This window comes from Metarhizium brunneum, chromosome 5, assembly GCF_013426205.1.
Source record: "Metarhizium brunneum chromosome 5, complete sequence".
Classification (NCBI taxonomy): domain Eukaryota; kingdom Fungi; phylum Ascomycota; class Sordariomycetes; order Hypocreales; family Clavicipitaceae; genus Metarhizium; species Metarhizium brunneum.
In genome coordinates this window covers 1,661,925-1,677,403 of record NC_089426.1, presented here as the reverse complement: position 1 = coordinate 1,677,403, position 15,479 = coordinate 1,661,925, and the positions used below count along the sequence as shown (strand labels likewise).

Below are 15,479 nucleotides of genomic sequence, written 5' to 3'. Positions count from 1 at the left end.
CAGGAGCAGGAGCAGGAGCAGGTGTCTGTGGCGTGGCGGTGGTTGTGCGAGCTGGGCAGGCAGAAGAGATGAACCTTCACTTCCTGTAGCAACAAACGAAGGTGTCTGGCATCAACTCAGCAGAAACACTTCGTCATGCTTTCTGCCCTTTACATCTCCCGCATGGAAGTGACCTGTCACATCGAAGTTTACAAGCGCGGCAGCATGGCTCACAGGATGTCGCAGGTCGACGCCTCCCACGAGGACCAACCGAACTAGATCCGTTCATTCCGGCCGAGTGAATAATTGAGGACAACGGTCAACAATAATTGTCGGTTGACTGGGAAATAACAGGGAAGAAATGACGAAAGTTGGGGGAATTGGGGAAGATTGTGGTTTGTCCCCAGCGAGTGTGAATTTTTGCTAAGCGGCGACAGAAAATTTGCCGTCCACAAGCCCTCATCTCTCAATTCACGACAACAGGTCGAGTGTAAGTCATTGCAGCTGACGCTGACGACACCTAGTGAAGATGTGCTCAAGTCCAACATGGCGCATCGATATTCACCTTCGTCAAGAATTCTCCGAATCATGCCAGTATCTGTGGTACACTTGTCTTTGATATGTCAAGTGCGGCTTGCTCTCCACAGTAATTGTTGGGCAGGTTGGTTACAGCCTTAAATTAAACGAAATATCTGGCCGGAGTGTTTGCCATGTCCGAACCCGGTTTGTGTCCGAGACCTGTTGCAAGGCAGTGAACAGGGCCAACAACATGAAGAGGTGACTGCAATGTCCGGCCCAACATGTGCGTGCTTGTCGAGAATCACCTGGCTTCATCTTTTTGTTCCACCCTTTGCGCTTTTGTTCCCTAGAGTTCTCTCCCCCCATCCCCTCCCGCGCTTCCGCATAGACACAGGCATACGAATTTCGAAGCATTCACAATGGCCCAGCAGTCTGGACAAAGTGCCATGTTTCTGGCTGACAGAATGGAGGCTGTGGCACGGCAGCTTCTGTCTTCTGCTGACACTCTCCGTGTCAATCCTACGGCCAAGCAAGACCATGCCGGCATTATTGAGTCTACATATTCTTTGCTTGCTAAGCTCAAAGACCCTCTGGACAATGTAATGGACCAAATGGTCTGTCTGTCCAAGTTTGTCGCCATGAGGCTGTTCATCAAGTGGGGATTGTTCGACAAGATTCCTACCAACGGAACCATCTCGTACCAAGAACTGGCGAGCGGCATTGGAGCCAAAACAGGTTTGATCGGTATGCCATCAAAATTCTTCATAGATCAAGTTAATTTTGTGTGGCATTTGCTGACATGGTCTCTGCAGCTCGTTTCGGGTCTGCATTGGTAGCAAATGGTGTTCTTGAAGAAACAGAAAAGGGCACAGTTGCGCACACTGCACAAAGCAAGGTGTTGCTGTCTGGCAATCCGATTAATGCCCTCATTTGCCTGGGGTAAGACGTCTTCAAACACCTCCCAATGCAATACTGAGTCTCTCATAGGAGCGCGGTTTGTTGATTGACTGTTTCATATAGTTTCGATGCCCATCTCAAGACCCTGGCCAGGCTGCCGGATTATTTTGACAAGTTTGGCCTCGGCGAGCCTATAGGTAGAGAAAACACTCCAATCGCCTTCACAGTCGGCAATGCCTCTCTCACCATCTGGGAGCACATGAACCGCAGCCCGGAGATGAAGAGGACCTTCATGCTAGCTATGCAAGCCATGGCCACCAGACACGGCATTATCGGTGACTATAGCTTCGAGTGGGTAGTCGACAAGGCTGCTGAGTGGCCAGATCGACCACTTGTTGTAGATGTCGGCGGCAGCAAGGGCCATGCGCTGGAAGCAATTGTCGAGGCCACCGGCTTGCCAATGGAGAGATGTGTGCTTGAAGACTTGGAGCCCGTACTGGAGATGGTCAGGTCTCAAGCTGATGGTCCTATCAAGCAGGCCAGGCTTGTTGCATTGGATTTTCATACCGAGCAGCCTGTCAAGGAAGCTTTTGTGTACTATATTCGGCGGTGTCTGCACGATTACGGCGACGCTGACTGCATCAAGATCCTCAATCAGATTTCGAGTGCCATGGCGCCCGATAGCCGCATTTTGATCGTTGAGAACGTTTTGGGAGACCTGCCATCTCCTGTGTCAATTGGAAATGACATCCTGATGATGCTGCTTGGTGGAAAAGAGAGGACGCTCGAGGAATTCAAGAGCATTATGGGCGAGGCTGGTTTGGAGGTCGAGAAGCTGTGGAGGTTCAAGGGCACGGATTATGCAATTATAGAGGGGAGAAAGGTAACGGGGAAGGAAGTAAAACAGGCTGGGGTAAGGTCTGGAGTTTAGGATGTGTCTATCTTAAGGTGTAGGTTTCCAGGCTGCACGTAGTAACAATCAATCTCTACTCAGTTTAATACCTCTGGTAGGTTTAAAAGTTGGTATTTTTTGGGATGGGATCATGGTTTCGGCAGCCAAACCTAGTGTGCAACCAGGCACTTGACGGTGCCGAGCTATTGACACCAATAACCGCCGCAGGTGGGGGCGTTCTTCTGCACTCACCCGCTGTCACCCCAGAGCCCCACTGCTGTCAGTTGGAAGGAGCACCGTCAATGACTCCATGTCAACGGCTTCAAGGTCAAATGGTGAATGAGCTAGGGGGTTCGTGGCCAATCAGATAGCAGCAGTTGAGAAGACTTCTAGTAAGGGGTATCTGAGAGTCTGAACCTGAGTCCAATTTAGCTTGGTTGTTGAGGAACCCCACAAGCTTGATTTCTGCATTTAATAGCGATAGTGATGCAAATAAATGCAATACTATTTAGCCAGAAATAATAATTAACTGAATATTACGGAGTAATAGTACTTCAATAATTCTAATGCGACCATCGGCAGAGCCCCCAGAGCGGAAAATAAAGAAGAAGCTCTAGGAAATGATGCTAGCTGTGACAGGGGCTAACGGCTTGGAATTTCATGACTCAATTCATCTAATAACGGTCTTTGGTACTAAAGTTCCTTGGCTCGCCTCATGGCGTAATTGACCAAAAAGATCTATTTACTTAAGTATATTAGGAGTGGCCGAGCCTTCTGCCCTAAGTCCCGTGATCGTAGCCCTCGTGTAACAGTGTGACAACAGCTGCCAACCGTGACAACTTTTGATATGGCATGCTTTATAGCGGATACCATTTTCCCCGTTGGTTTTAATATCAAAGCTTGCAAATAATAAGAGAGTACCGCACGAGCCGGTTTGTGGCCTACGAGCTTAATCTTTTGATTGCATTCTGAGCTACCATCCCCCGGACAACAGAACCAAGACTCGAGAGACGAGAACCCTCTTATAGGCAACGACAGCACAATACGACAGCTTATCTATCCTTTGTAATCATTTGTCTGCAATGATTGATAATCTATAGTCTTGCTACACTTGTCAGTGAAAGCCGCATCCAAGCATTTATAAGGAATCAAAGACCCCTTACAATGCTTCGCACTCTGCGGGTTCGGCCGCATCTAGTCCGCCTTTTTCAAGCGCAAGCGCTACAACAACGCTTCATAAAACGACATGGAACGCAGTCGACCCCAGGGAGCAGCAATGTTGGCAACGTTATGAGATACGTTTCGACTGCTATTGTTCTTGCTGCCATAGGCGCTTGGTGGTCGCTAGCTACAACCGATCCTGCACCACCTCTGGAGAGCCGACCAGGCCAGCATCTTCTCGTCGAGTCCGATCCCTCGAAGGCCGAAGTAACGCGAATTCTTTCACAAGATGCATATTCTTTCATTGTTAGAAACGTGGCTGGCGTTGGGAGGTATGACGGGGCTCAGCTGGCTTCTAATAGCCCGTGTGAAGACCGCTTCACCCATGGCCTCGTCTTCCCCTGGCACAATGGCAGTCCATGGGTTGCTCTGGCTCTATTTGATGGACATGCAGGCTGGCAGACAGCCGAATTTCTGGAGAAGAACCTACTACCTTCCGTGCAACAAAGCCTAGGCCTAATGAAGCCACCGTCAAACGGTCAAGTTACGCCGGAACGAACAATCCACGACGCCATCATGAAAGCGTTTGTTGATCTCGATAACTCCATCATCAAGAAAGCTGAGGATGCCTCCGAGAGCGACCAGTCTCTGCAAGAAAAGGTGCGGAGATTTGCCCCTGCTTTTGCTGGTTCATGTGCTTTGTTGTCTCTGTACGATCCCATGACCAGCGGACTGCACGTGGCATGTACGGGCGACTCCAGAGCGGTTCTTGGGCAACAGAGCCCAGACGGCAAGTGGGAAGCAGTTCCACTATCTACAGATCAGACTGGTCGGAATGAGGCGGAAGTTGCAAGGTTGAATGCAGAGCACCCAGGCGAGGAAGGCCTAACTCAGGACGGCCGTGTTCTGGGACTCGCAGTTTCACGGGCCTTCGGGGACGGGCGATGGAAGTGGCCCTCGGAAACAATGGAGAGCTTCAGCAGGAGATTCTGCGGCCCCGGAGTCCTGCCACCAAAATACAGCATCAGGACACCACCGTATATGACGGCCGAGCCGGTTGTGACAACGACTACGATTAAGTCGGACAGGCCTTCCTTTCTGATACTAGCGACAGATGGTATGTGGGATCGCTTATCGAATCAGCAAGCTGTTGATCTCGTGGTGGCGTGGCTGGATTCAAGATCCCAAGGGGCTGGCACGGAAGAGCCGACATCATATCCACCGTTCGACTTTGGTTCTTTCCGGGAAGGAGTGAGCCCGGGCTTCGTTAAGGAAAGGACAATCGTCCAAGACGATAATGCCGCCGTGCATTTGATGCGGAACTCCCTTGGTGGAAACCATTTCGAGATGGTAGCGGGAAGGCTTGCTCTGACCCCTCCGTACTCCCGGAACCGGAGAGATGATATAACGATCCAGGTAGTATTCTTTAACAGTGACACAGCTCAGGTGAATAAGTAGAAGAAAAAAACGATGCCCAGATGTGATTTTTCTAGTTTGTCAACTGGCGAAGGCAAAGGGGGCCGAGGTTGGCTAAGGCATTTCATGACTGCTCATACGACTCTCCTCGAAAGGGTGAAACTTTTTGGGTATTGCGTTTAGGCAGCGCGGTATCCTCCCAATGCAACATTAGAGAAGACGATTTAAATTGGAGCCTAATAGCCCAATCATCAGATTGGCAGCTGGAGCCCCCTTATACGCGATTCAATTGAGGGTCACTCAATTGAGTCGGGCCTAGAATTGTAAGTATCCCACAGTACCATCATGAGATCAAATATAATTAGAGTCACGCCCATGCTCAGGCATACTTGGGGGCGGGGGAACTTTGAAGACATGCTAGTGGCGGAGTCAGCACATGCAGGCAATAAGTCTGACTGCATGTTGCAGATGGTCGCGTCTCATACTCCTTGCCTCAAACAGCACTCATTACCTACAGGCCAAGATCTATTTAGATGTACATGTCCCTCGAATGAGCCTCGACTTGGTTCAGTACTTGGAGAAGCGAATACCATCGTCAAAAGGGGAAAATTAAACGATCTTCCTAGAGCCTTTTTGAGTCGACAAGATCTATAGGTAAAGCCTGGCCTGTGTCCTTTGTCAAGTTTTCCACAACTGCATGAAAGAATCCAGGGTAAAATCCACCTCTACAGATCCCATAGCTGTTAATTGGGACACAATGCCTCAAGGGTGACCATAAATTCGCCAACTCAGCCACCAGTGATAGTCCTTTTAGGCGAGCCAATCTGTCATAAAATGAGCGACAGTAGAAGTTTGTAGGGACTTCTCCTGTAGTTTGACATGTAATGACATCTACTATCCGGTTTCACCTTTGGCAGTACATTATTCTGGGCTTTCGCTACCTGTCGTCAGATTTTCAGCCAAGCGAACTCTGAACATGTCACACGACAGCTGGCATCTTAGCTAGGTAATACAAGAAATATGTATTAATACAAGTCTTTAATTAAGCTATAAAAGATAGAAGAACAAGCGCCCCTTGGAATATTGTACGCAATTCGCATTACAACGTCCGCTTGTTAGTTCCCCAATGCAGCTAGCAGGATGGAGCTCGGTCTTGGCAGTCACGACTGTGGGGCCGCCCCTGCCAAAATCTGGGGTCCAGGGCGACCAAAGACGACGGGAGATGGGCGTGTCAAGATGCACCGGCACCCCGAGCCTCGGCAACCCCAAGCTACCCCATCTCAAACCGCACCCAACTTGGCTTCACGACAGGGCTGATGCTCCGGCTTTACCGACTGGATGCCGCCAGCAGTCAGTATCCAAATCGGCTAATGGAGCTGGTGCTGTGCTCCTCCAACCTCATATAACTTCTATTCCCAGCATCTGCCATCTGGCTCTCCCCCCCCGGCCTCTCATCGCCTCGACCAAAACAACCACATCTCCAGCATCTCCACCGCCAAAATGCCCGTTGATCCCAAGCTTCACATTGACGAATCCATTCCCTGGAGCGAGCCGGCGTGGCTGCGCGGCGTCCACTCCCCCTACTACACATCCACACACCGCGAGTTACAGCGCGCCGTCAGGCAGTACGTCGACACGCACCTCCTCCCCTCGGCCCTCGACTGGGAAGAGAAGGGCGATGTGCCGCCGGAAGAAGCAGAGCGCTTCTGCAAGTCCGGCATCCCCTTTGTAGACATCCCCGAGCCCTACCGACCCGCAGACATCCCCAACATTGGCGGCATTCCGCGCGCCGAACTCGACGCGTTCCACTTTCTCATCATGAGCGACGAAATGTCCCGTGTGGAGGGGGGCGTGGGCATCGCGCTGGCCGGCGCCTCGTCCATCGGTGCGCCGCCCATCGTCAACTGCGGCACGGAGGAGCAGAAGCGGAAATGGCTCCCCGGCCTCTTCACCCGCAAGACCAACTTCTCCCTGGGCATCACCGAGCCGTCGGGCGGCTCGGACGTGGCCCGCATCAAGACGACTGCCGAGAAGACGCCCGACGGCAAGTTCTACATCGTCAACGGCGTCAAGAAGTGGATCACCGGCACGCCCTGGGCCACGCACATGACCACGGCCGTGCGGACGGGCAGGCCCGGCATGAAGGGCGTCTCCCTGCTGGTCATCCCCATGGACTCGCCGGGCATCATGCACCAAAAGATCCAAAACTCGGGCCAGAATGCGGGCGGCGCCTCCTTTGTCTACCTGGAGAACGTCAGGGTGCCCGTCGAGAACCTCCTCGGCGAGGAGAACGAGGGGTTCATGATCATCATGAAGAACTTCAACAAGGAGCGCTTTCTGCTGACGGTGGGGTGCAACCGCAAGGCGCGGTCGTGCCTGGCCATGTCCTTCCAGTATGCCATGAAGCGCGAAACCTTTGGCAAGCCCCTGATCGAGAACCAAGTCATCCGCAGGAAGCTCTCGGAGATGGCGCATAGAATCGAGGCCCATTGGGCGTGGCTGGAGCAGCTGGCGTACCATATCAAGTGCTCGGATCTCGGCTGGGAGGACCCCCAGATTGCGAGCAGAGTTGCGCTGTTGAAGGTGCAGGGCGGCCAGTTGATTGAGCTGGCCGCCAGGGAGGCAGCGCAGATCTTTGGTGGCGCGGGCTACATGAAGGGCGGACCGGGCGCGGCTGTCGAGCAGATTAACCGGGATTTGCGGATGTTGGTAAGTACAAGATGTACACCTTTTGGGGAAGTGGTGGTGGTTTGTTTCCAAGAGCGGTGGCTAACTGTGTTGCAGGTTGTTGGTGGCGGAAGCGAGGAGATTATCGCCGACTTGGCAGTGAGGCTGGAGCTGGCCATGATGGGAGGGTTGGGAGGAGCGAAATTATAAGTCGGATGGTGTGCTATGCTCGTACGTGGTGGATTCGATTCGTACTTGTAATCATATGGATACAGTGATGAGGTAAGACAGAAGTTGCAAGAGGGAATATGAGGGCTTGCAAGTTGTAGTTTGAGGTGAGCGTTACGGCTTTTACAAGGCCAGATAAACTCGATACTCACGACATTCATATAGCGTTATTATACACAATTGTGACTTTTTTTCTGGAAACAGTCAAAGGAATTACGCTGTACAAAGATTCCGCGTAAATGGGACCCTCGCGTTTGACAATTAAATCGCCAATTCAATGCCTTGTCGTATTCCCGGCTACTACCGAAGCTAGTCAGGTTGACGTAGCCTGCACTTTGAACGTGACAATGGACCAACTGACCACTAGAAGATGCTTCCAAGCTGAGAGAATCAAAAGAGTACTAGGTATGAAACATGCCTGGATCAAGAGCTCTTCCCCTCACGCTCAATTCTTCACATCATCCTGCGCCCAGGTAATCAATCTACAACCTTTATAGTTATTTACATCGATTGCCTTTTTAGGCTAGTGGGGCGCGCCAACTCACCGCTCCGCTACGGGCCCAATACGCAAACCCTATTGGTGGGCCGGCCAAGATCTGCGTCGTCACCCCGCGCAACCACGCAGCTCCAGCAGCGCAGTTGGGCAGGGAAAAAGGGCTCAAGCTGCCTCCCATGTGCTTGGTGTTGCATCAATAGGCTTGGCCATCTAGGACTGGCTGAGTCGCATGTATGTTTCTCTTTTTCTCCTGCATGCCTTGTGAATCTTTCGTGTTCCCATCCATACACTCCAACCCAACATCAACTTCCAGTATCCATTTTCACCTCTGCCTAAACGTTTTTCGAGCCCGTTCCCAGGGTCCGCTCAAAACAAGCGGTGCCCGACTTATATCCTGCCGCATACCAGATATCGACCACCACCCCGGGCTCGGGCGTTGCCGCATTCCTTTGACGTTGTTTCGACCCGTCGACTTTGTTGCCCCCCCAAGCGGATGGCAGAAAACGGCCTGTTCCGACATCACCAGCAAAGAAGACAGTTTTGCTGAGTAAATAATTGCGGCTCGCGTTGCCGCCGCCGCCGCCGTTATGGCGCCTCAAGGAGACCAGTTCTCTGCGCCTGGCTCCGCGAGCTATGGATCGGGCACCATGACTGTTGGAGATGGAACATGGGAGTTTTCAAAGAATACCTTTCTGCTTCCTAATCTCCAGGGCGTCAATTTCGATACGATGCGGTACAATGGTAGGATGCCCCGACCGGCTTCATTTGCTTCCTCGTTGCCGTGTAACTAACTTGCTCCTGCAGGCATGGGTAATCGTTTCGCTACTCTTCCCCAGTATCATCGAATCGTCTTAGCCCACGGCATTATTGGAGCTCTCATATTTCTCCTCTTTGTCCCCGTCTCGGTCATGCTAGCCAGGTTCTACTCGCGAGAGCCGGGTTTCGCAGTCGTATACCATGCCCAGCTCCAGGTCTTCTCTGGACTGATGCTTCTAGCCGTTTTTATCTTGGGCTTCTTCGCTGTAGGCCCCGAGCGGAATTTGACAAACCCCCACCATGGAATTGGCGTTGCTATTTTCGTCTTATTCATTCTGCAGCTTGTCGGAGGGCGACTGGTACGCCACATCACTAAAATCAGATCACTTCGCATTACTATCCATCAGTGGTCTGGCAGAGCAATTGGTCTTCTGGGCATCGTCCAGGTTCCCCTGGGCCTTACACTATATGGATCACCCAAGTATTTATTTATTCTCTACGCCCTCTGGATGAGTTTCCTGTTCTTGGTGTACTTCATCTTGAGCTATCGAGCCGAGGGTCGCCGCGAAATGTACCACGGCGGGGCTCGATCTGAAGCGGGCCACACGCGGGTGACCGAGTCTGAATACTTCTCGCAAGAGCCAAGACATGAACGGAGCAATTGGATGAAGTGGCTCGGTCCTCTTGCAGCTGGTGCGGGTATTTGGACCTTGCTGCGTGGGCGAAATAAGAACAAGGAGCGCGACCTCAGTCCCAGCAGATCACGTTCCTTCATTAGCAGCCGTGGCCCCGAAGTCCTTCCTTCGCGACGGGGCTCAGAAAGTTATATCAGCGAAAAGTATTCCGAACCGCCCAGGAGGAGTGGCGGCGGGTTCATGAAAGTGTTGGCAACCACAGCTGGTGCTATTGGTGCCGGAAAGCTGGTTTCTGGCATGATGAGTCGACGAAATGATAGACGAGACGAGGAATACTCTGCTGTTTCAACCGAAACGCCTCGGCGGCATAGGTCTGGACGAGGAGACACCACCACCCTGAGCGAATTTAGTAGTGATTATACGGACTATCCGCGCCGACCAGATGAAACGCAGACATCGCTATTGCCCCCTTCAGCAAACCCTCCGGGCAGAGGTGGCCCAGGACGGCCGGTGACTCCTCAACCACTTCATTCCCGCGGCCGTGGCGATTACGAAGACTCCGACTACTCGTCGTATGTGAGCCCATCACGACGACCACGGGATGACCGGCACGGAGGCGGCTTGGCGAAAGGTATCCTTGGAGGCCTGGGAATGGGTTGGTTTGCTAAGAAGCTTGCCGATAGACGAGCCAGGAAGGAAGAAGAGAGATATCAGGACGAGGAAGACATGAGGTCTGGGGTTTCTGGCTCTCGGTTTACTGGCGATGGATACCCGTCTCCTTCTCGACGGAACTCTCGACGGCCGCCTCCAGTTAGGCGAGGCACTGGACATCCTGGAGCGTCAGCCTTATCAGACATGACAGATCTGACGGAGTCGTCAGTCGACACACGGCCAATAGGGAGCTCATATACTGGTCCTACTTCAACACAGACTGGAACCGCCCCTCCAATCGTTCCAGTCTCGGGACATGGCGGCCATTCCAGATCACGGTCACGATCACGCGCCAGAAGTGGATCTGTTTCCATGCCATCCATGCCTCCAGATCCTCGGGGCATTTTACATTCAGAAGCCGAGTCCCAGTCGCAACTGTCGTCGGTCGACAGCCGCCCCCAGAGACGGCCATCTGAGCGGCGGAGGCGGGCCGGAGAGCGAGCTGCGGCGGCGGCTGCAGCCAGAGCAGGCGGACTTGCTGCCTCAGAAAGAGATCGATACGGGTCACCCTCTAGCCAGCCTGTCAGCGTCAAGGTAAAGATGCACGATGATAGAGATAGAAATGTTACTTTGCGTCGGTTGACTGAAGAAGAACAAAGAGCTGCCGGAGGGCAGAGAAGCCGAGCAGGTTCAGACAGCAGCATCTCAGGCTTGGAATCGCCTAGTTATGGCCGCGGATACAGACGAGACTCGAGCCAGAGAAGAGCAGAGCGATCTGCTGAACGAAGGGCGGAAGCACAGGAGGACCAGCTCGCTCCGTTGTCTCCCCCCAACCCTGCCTTTGCCAAGGGATCAAGGAAGAACAAGGACTCAGCATACTACTCCGGGCAACCGCAGCCAGGACCATCGGGATCTTCTCCAATGGCTCACGAAACAATGTCCAGCTTGGGAAGCCCGGGCAGCCATGCCACATGGAGCCAAATGACTCCCTCACCAAGTGGCCCTGGCAAAGGTAGCGACTCGGCGGCTGCAGAAGATAGAAGGCGTCGACGTCGACTTGAGCGGCGAGGAGCTGGCAGTGCCAGTGCCCGGCCATCGGAACTGGATATGTTTGATTAAAGAAGGACTGGATTCATTCGTCACGATGAATAATTCATACGCCGTGTTTTGGGAATCATGATGCATCGGTTGGTTTGATTTGGTTGAGCTTTTGAACGAGGTCTGGGTTTCTTTTGCGAATGTGGCTGCCAATTATCGCAAATGTGTATATATGGTAGGCGTTTTTGGGGGGGGGCAGAATGATGCCTATTGCTCATATTCCTGTATTTAGCCAGCTGCAGAGTATATATTTGTTAGACTTGGACGAGCGCGATGCCACGACGGTGGTCTTCGCTGGCGTCTGTTTGAGGCAATTGCTGGGGAAGTTGGGACCTGCGACGGAATGGCATGTAATTTGAGACTAAATGATGGGATGGCAACATTGAATGTTATAAAATGAACTAGAAGACAAAACCAGTTTCCCCCAATCCTCTTTGACGTTGGCCAGGAAGGTGCACCAGCCCTTAGCGGTGACGTCGACGGCTCACATGCAGGCTGTGGATCCCCAGCTTGATCTTCGTAGTGAGAAAATCCACGTCAAGAATCCACCCAACTCCCTGGGCTGGATTGGATATACTAGCCGGCGCCACTGGTATTGCAGGTCATTTATTACCCTTCAAGCTCCACAGACAAACTCTGTGTCCCTCTGGAGCAGCTGTCTTCAGTCTTCGCCAACTTCTCCTTTCCTTTTTACGTCTGTCAGAGCTTCAGGGCCGCCAATGGCCATGGGATTGACGCGCGGAAGCCAATAGACCAAGATGCCGCAACGGAGTCCCAAGTCCAAGGCGAGGGCCACGCCACAGCCGTCTGCACCATCGCCGCCATCGTCGCAACCCCTCCAAGCCGACTACAAAGCAATTGCGGAACAATGGGCCAGAGCGAAGCGCATACAAGCAGCCAACGATGCAGAGGCCGAGGCGCTTGGCCAGCCGAGCCAGCGAGAAGCTGCGCAATCCCTAGAACGACAGCGCGAGAGGCTGAATGAGGCGCGGCAAAGGTCGTACGAAAAACGGTGGTGGTGGACCGTCGCCTTCTGGACGTGGTTGCTGGCGATCCATGCTGTCGGCATTTGGTTGTTCACAAGCGGCTTTCTGTTGACTCGACTGGTGCTGGAGGACAAGTCCAATTGCACGATCCCGCCCATTGAAAGCAAATTAGCGCCCCTGGATATTGGCAAGGGCTGTTGGCATCCCAAGACTTTCGATCACGCCGTAGTGGTTATCATCGATGCCCTTCGGTACGATTTCACGGTCCCAGAGGATCCTGCCAAGCAGCAGGAATTTCATAACGCGTTCCCATTTCTATACGAAACGGCCCTCAAGTCACCTCGTAATGCATTCCTGCGACCCTTCATTGCCGATCCCCCGACCACGACGCTGCAGCGATTGAAGGGACTGACGACCGGCACCCTACCTACATTCATTGACGCAGGTAGCAATTTTGCAGGGTCAGCGATCGATGAGGACAATATTCTTATGCAACTTAAGACTGCTGGTAAGAAAATTGCGCATCTGGGAGATGATACTTGGTGGGATCTGTTCCCAGGGTACTTTGAGCCAAATATCAGCAAGGCCTACCCTAGCTTCAACGTCCCGGATCTGCATACTGTCGACAATGGAGTGATTAGCAACATCTTCCCGTTGATGGAGCCCGGCAAAAAGGATCAGTGGGACTTGCTCATCGGACATTGCTTGGGTGTTGACCACGCTGGTCACCGGTTTGGTCCAAACCACAAGCAAATGAATGACAAGTTGAAGCAGATGGATAGATTTATTCGCGACCTTGCCGCTACCATCGACGACAATACACTGTTGGTGGTCATGGGCGATCATGGAATGGATGCCAAAGGTGACCATGGTGGTGAAAGCGACGATGAAGTGGAGGCTGCACTGTGGATGTACTCAAAGACACCAATTTTTGGACGAACATTGCCGCAACATGCAATACCTCCTGCCACGGCCAAAATTAGGCCCGTCAATCAAATCGATTTGGTGCCGACGCTTTCGCTTCTGTTGGGCATCCCCATACCGTACAATAATCTAGGTCGCCCCATCGAAGAAGCTTTCGCTGGTCCCAAGGGCAATGACTGGGCAAATCTCGCAGCCGTGTCTCGCATGGCATCTGCTGGGATAGAGAGATACCAAAAGTCGTATTTCGAGGCTCGTGGAATGTCGCACAGCACAGATGCCAGTTCTCCCGCTGGCCTGTGGACAGAAGCCATCTCGGTGCGGAGCGACTCCCACCAAGATGCTTACAAAGCCTTCATCAGGTTCCAGGAGGAGACTCTCAGCGTATGCAAAGATCTCTGGGCGCGGTTTGATGTTCCTCGCATGATTTTCGGTGTCATTGTCGCGGCGATCGGCGTTGTGCTGCTTGTACTCTACTCCTCGAGAACTGAGGAAGACGAATTCGTCGTCATGAATGACGTCGAACTAGACTATGCGGAGAAGAAATTGGAGGTACTGGACTTCAAGGGCGAAGCCGAACTTCACGTTGATCAATTCTATCATAAGAATATGCTTCGTGGCCTATGGGACACCCGCTTTCTCTTTATTATCGGCACCTTGATTGCCGCCGGTCTTTATAGACAGCAACCGATGGACCGACTAGCCACTCTCGTTGTGGTTCTCATGATGACCGCAGTTGGCTCCTCGCTCCATGAGAGCGGGAAGACAATCATGAACCTCCTCCCCAGGACATTTTGGGGTTGGCTCTCTGTGGTATTTGCTCTCAGTCATTCCATTGGTTTCGCATCCAACTCGTATACCATCTGGGAGGACCAGATTCTTCTCTTCTTTGTCGCGACTTTTGGTCTCGCATCGGCGATTTCTGCGTTCCGCCTCGAGTCCAAGGTAGACCGCACAATGGCTATCTACCATTCGGTTGTATTTATCCTCCTCGGCCGCCTTGCGTCCTATTCCAAGCTCTGCCGCGAGGAGCAAATGCCCTTCTGCGTGTCGACATACTACGCCACAGGCACTTCGACAGTATCACCCTGGCAGCTGATCGTTCCTTTCACTGTTTTCATTGCTCTCCCTTCAATCATTAAATCTTTCCTTACACCTACTAGATCATACGAAGGCCTGGCTCCCACTTGGATCGGATACGTGTTCCGTGTCGGGCTGTTCATGTCCGCCATTTACTGGACCATTGACGCCACGAACAACGGTCGGTGGCTCGCTGGCAAGCTATCCGAAGGAACACTCAAAAACATTGGTGTTTACTTGGCCCAGACCATTCTTGCACTCGCCTTGGTTGCGGGCACAACAGCGTTCATTTGGGCGCCGCCCAGCGTTTCCATCGTCTCGACGGCTTCGAGAACAGGCCAAGCACGAGTCGCCATCCTCGGGTACAGCAACGCTTCGGGCTCCCGCTATCTTCTCCTGCCCATCAACATACTTGCCGCTTGTCTCCTTCTAACCAAACCCATGGGCTCCGGGGCCCTCGCCCTGATGATGTGGCAGATCCTATCGCTCGCTGAAATCGTCGACCTCAATAGCCTTAGAAACGAAACCATTGGCCCTGTTATGCTCGCCATCCTCGGAAATTTCTACTACTTCAAAACCGGCCACCAGGCCGTCCTGTCCAGCATCCAGTGGGACAGTGCCTTCATTCCCCTCTTCACCATCCGGTACCCATGGACTCCCATCGTCGTCACCCTCAATACATTCGGTGGCCAGATCCTCGCCGCCGTGTGTGTTCCCCTCCTTGCGCTGTGGAAGGTCGGCCCGAAGCAGAAGGGCGTATTGGAGACAGTCACCCGCAGCCTTGGTGTATTTATTGCCTACTATGCCGTGGAGGCGTTGACGACAATGAGTTGGGCGGGCTGGTTGCGGAGACACCTAATGCTGTATCGGGTATTTTGCCCGCGGTACATGATGGCGGCAGTCTTGCTAGTAGTGCTCGATTTGATCGTCCTGTTGGTGACGCTGACTGGGCTGAGGAGCAATACACTCTCTATCGGTGAAGTATTCGGCTGGGCAGACTAGGCATTTCCCCTTTTTATCGCGTTATATCTCGGGGGATGGCGTTTGTATCATAAAGGCATGGGACAGTGGCAATTTGTCTTGAATAGATCTACATG

The 15,479-nt window shown here is 52.7% G+C and overlaps 5 protein-coding genes across 5 annotated transcripts; all 5 read left to right on the top strand.

Annotated features, from left to right (window-relative positions):
- Positions 1-917: 917 nt before the first annotated feature.
- Positions 918-2,326, top strand: fsa4 (Methyltransferase fsa4; the record flags this gene model as incomplete). The annotated part of the gene is made up of 3 exons (XM_014685679.1): positions 918-1,242; positions 1,311-1,437; positions 1,519-2,326. The coding sequence occupies 3 exons, from the start codon at positions 918-920 to the stop codon at positions 2,324-2,326; spliced, it is 1,260 nt and encodes a 419-aa protein (XP_014541165.1).
- Positions 2,327-3,451: 1,125 nt separating this feature from the next.
- G6M90_00g086050 (uncharacterized protein) lies at positions 3,452-4,906 on the top strand (the record flags this gene model as incomplete). The annotated part of the gene is made up of 1 exon (XM_014685678.1): positions 3,452-4,906. The coding sequence occupies one exon, from the start codon at positions 3,452-3,454 to the stop codon at positions 4,904-4,906; it is 1,455 nt and encodes a 484-aa protein (XP_014541164.1).
- Positions 4,907-6,364: 1,458 nt separating this feature from the next.
- Positions 6,365-7,741, top strand: apdG_2 (Acyl-CoA dehydrogenase apdG; the record flags this gene model as incomplete). The annotated part of the gene is made up of 2 exons (XM_014685677.1): positions 6,365-7,573; positions 7,649-7,741. 2 exons carry the CDS (start codon positions 6,365-6,367, stop codon positions 7,739-7,741), a joined length of 1,302 nt encoding a protein of 433 aa, XP_014541163.1.
- Positions 7,742-8,842: 1,101 nt separating this feature from the next.
- G6M90_00g086030 (uncharacterized protein) lies at positions 8,843-11,416 on the top strand (the record flags this gene model as incomplete). Its single annotated transcript, XM_014685676.1, has 2 exons — positions 8,843-8,996; positions 9,060-11,416. The coding sequence occupies 2 exons, from the start codon at positions 8,843-8,845 to the stop codon at positions 11,414-11,416; spliced, it is 2,511 nt and encodes an 836-aa protein (XP_014541162.1).
- Positions 11,417-12,153: 737 nt separating this feature from the next.
- On the top strand, positions 12,154-15,384 carry GPI13 (GPI ethanolamine phosphate transferase 3; the record flags this gene model as incomplete). Its single annotated transcript, XM_014685675.1, has 1 exon — positions 12,154-15,384. The coding sequence occupies one exon, from the start codon at positions 12,154-12,156 to the stop codon at positions 15,382-15,384; it is 3,231 nt and encodes a 1,076-aa protein (XP_014541161.1).
- Between the last annotated feature and the right edge of the window lie 95 nt (positions 15,385-15,479).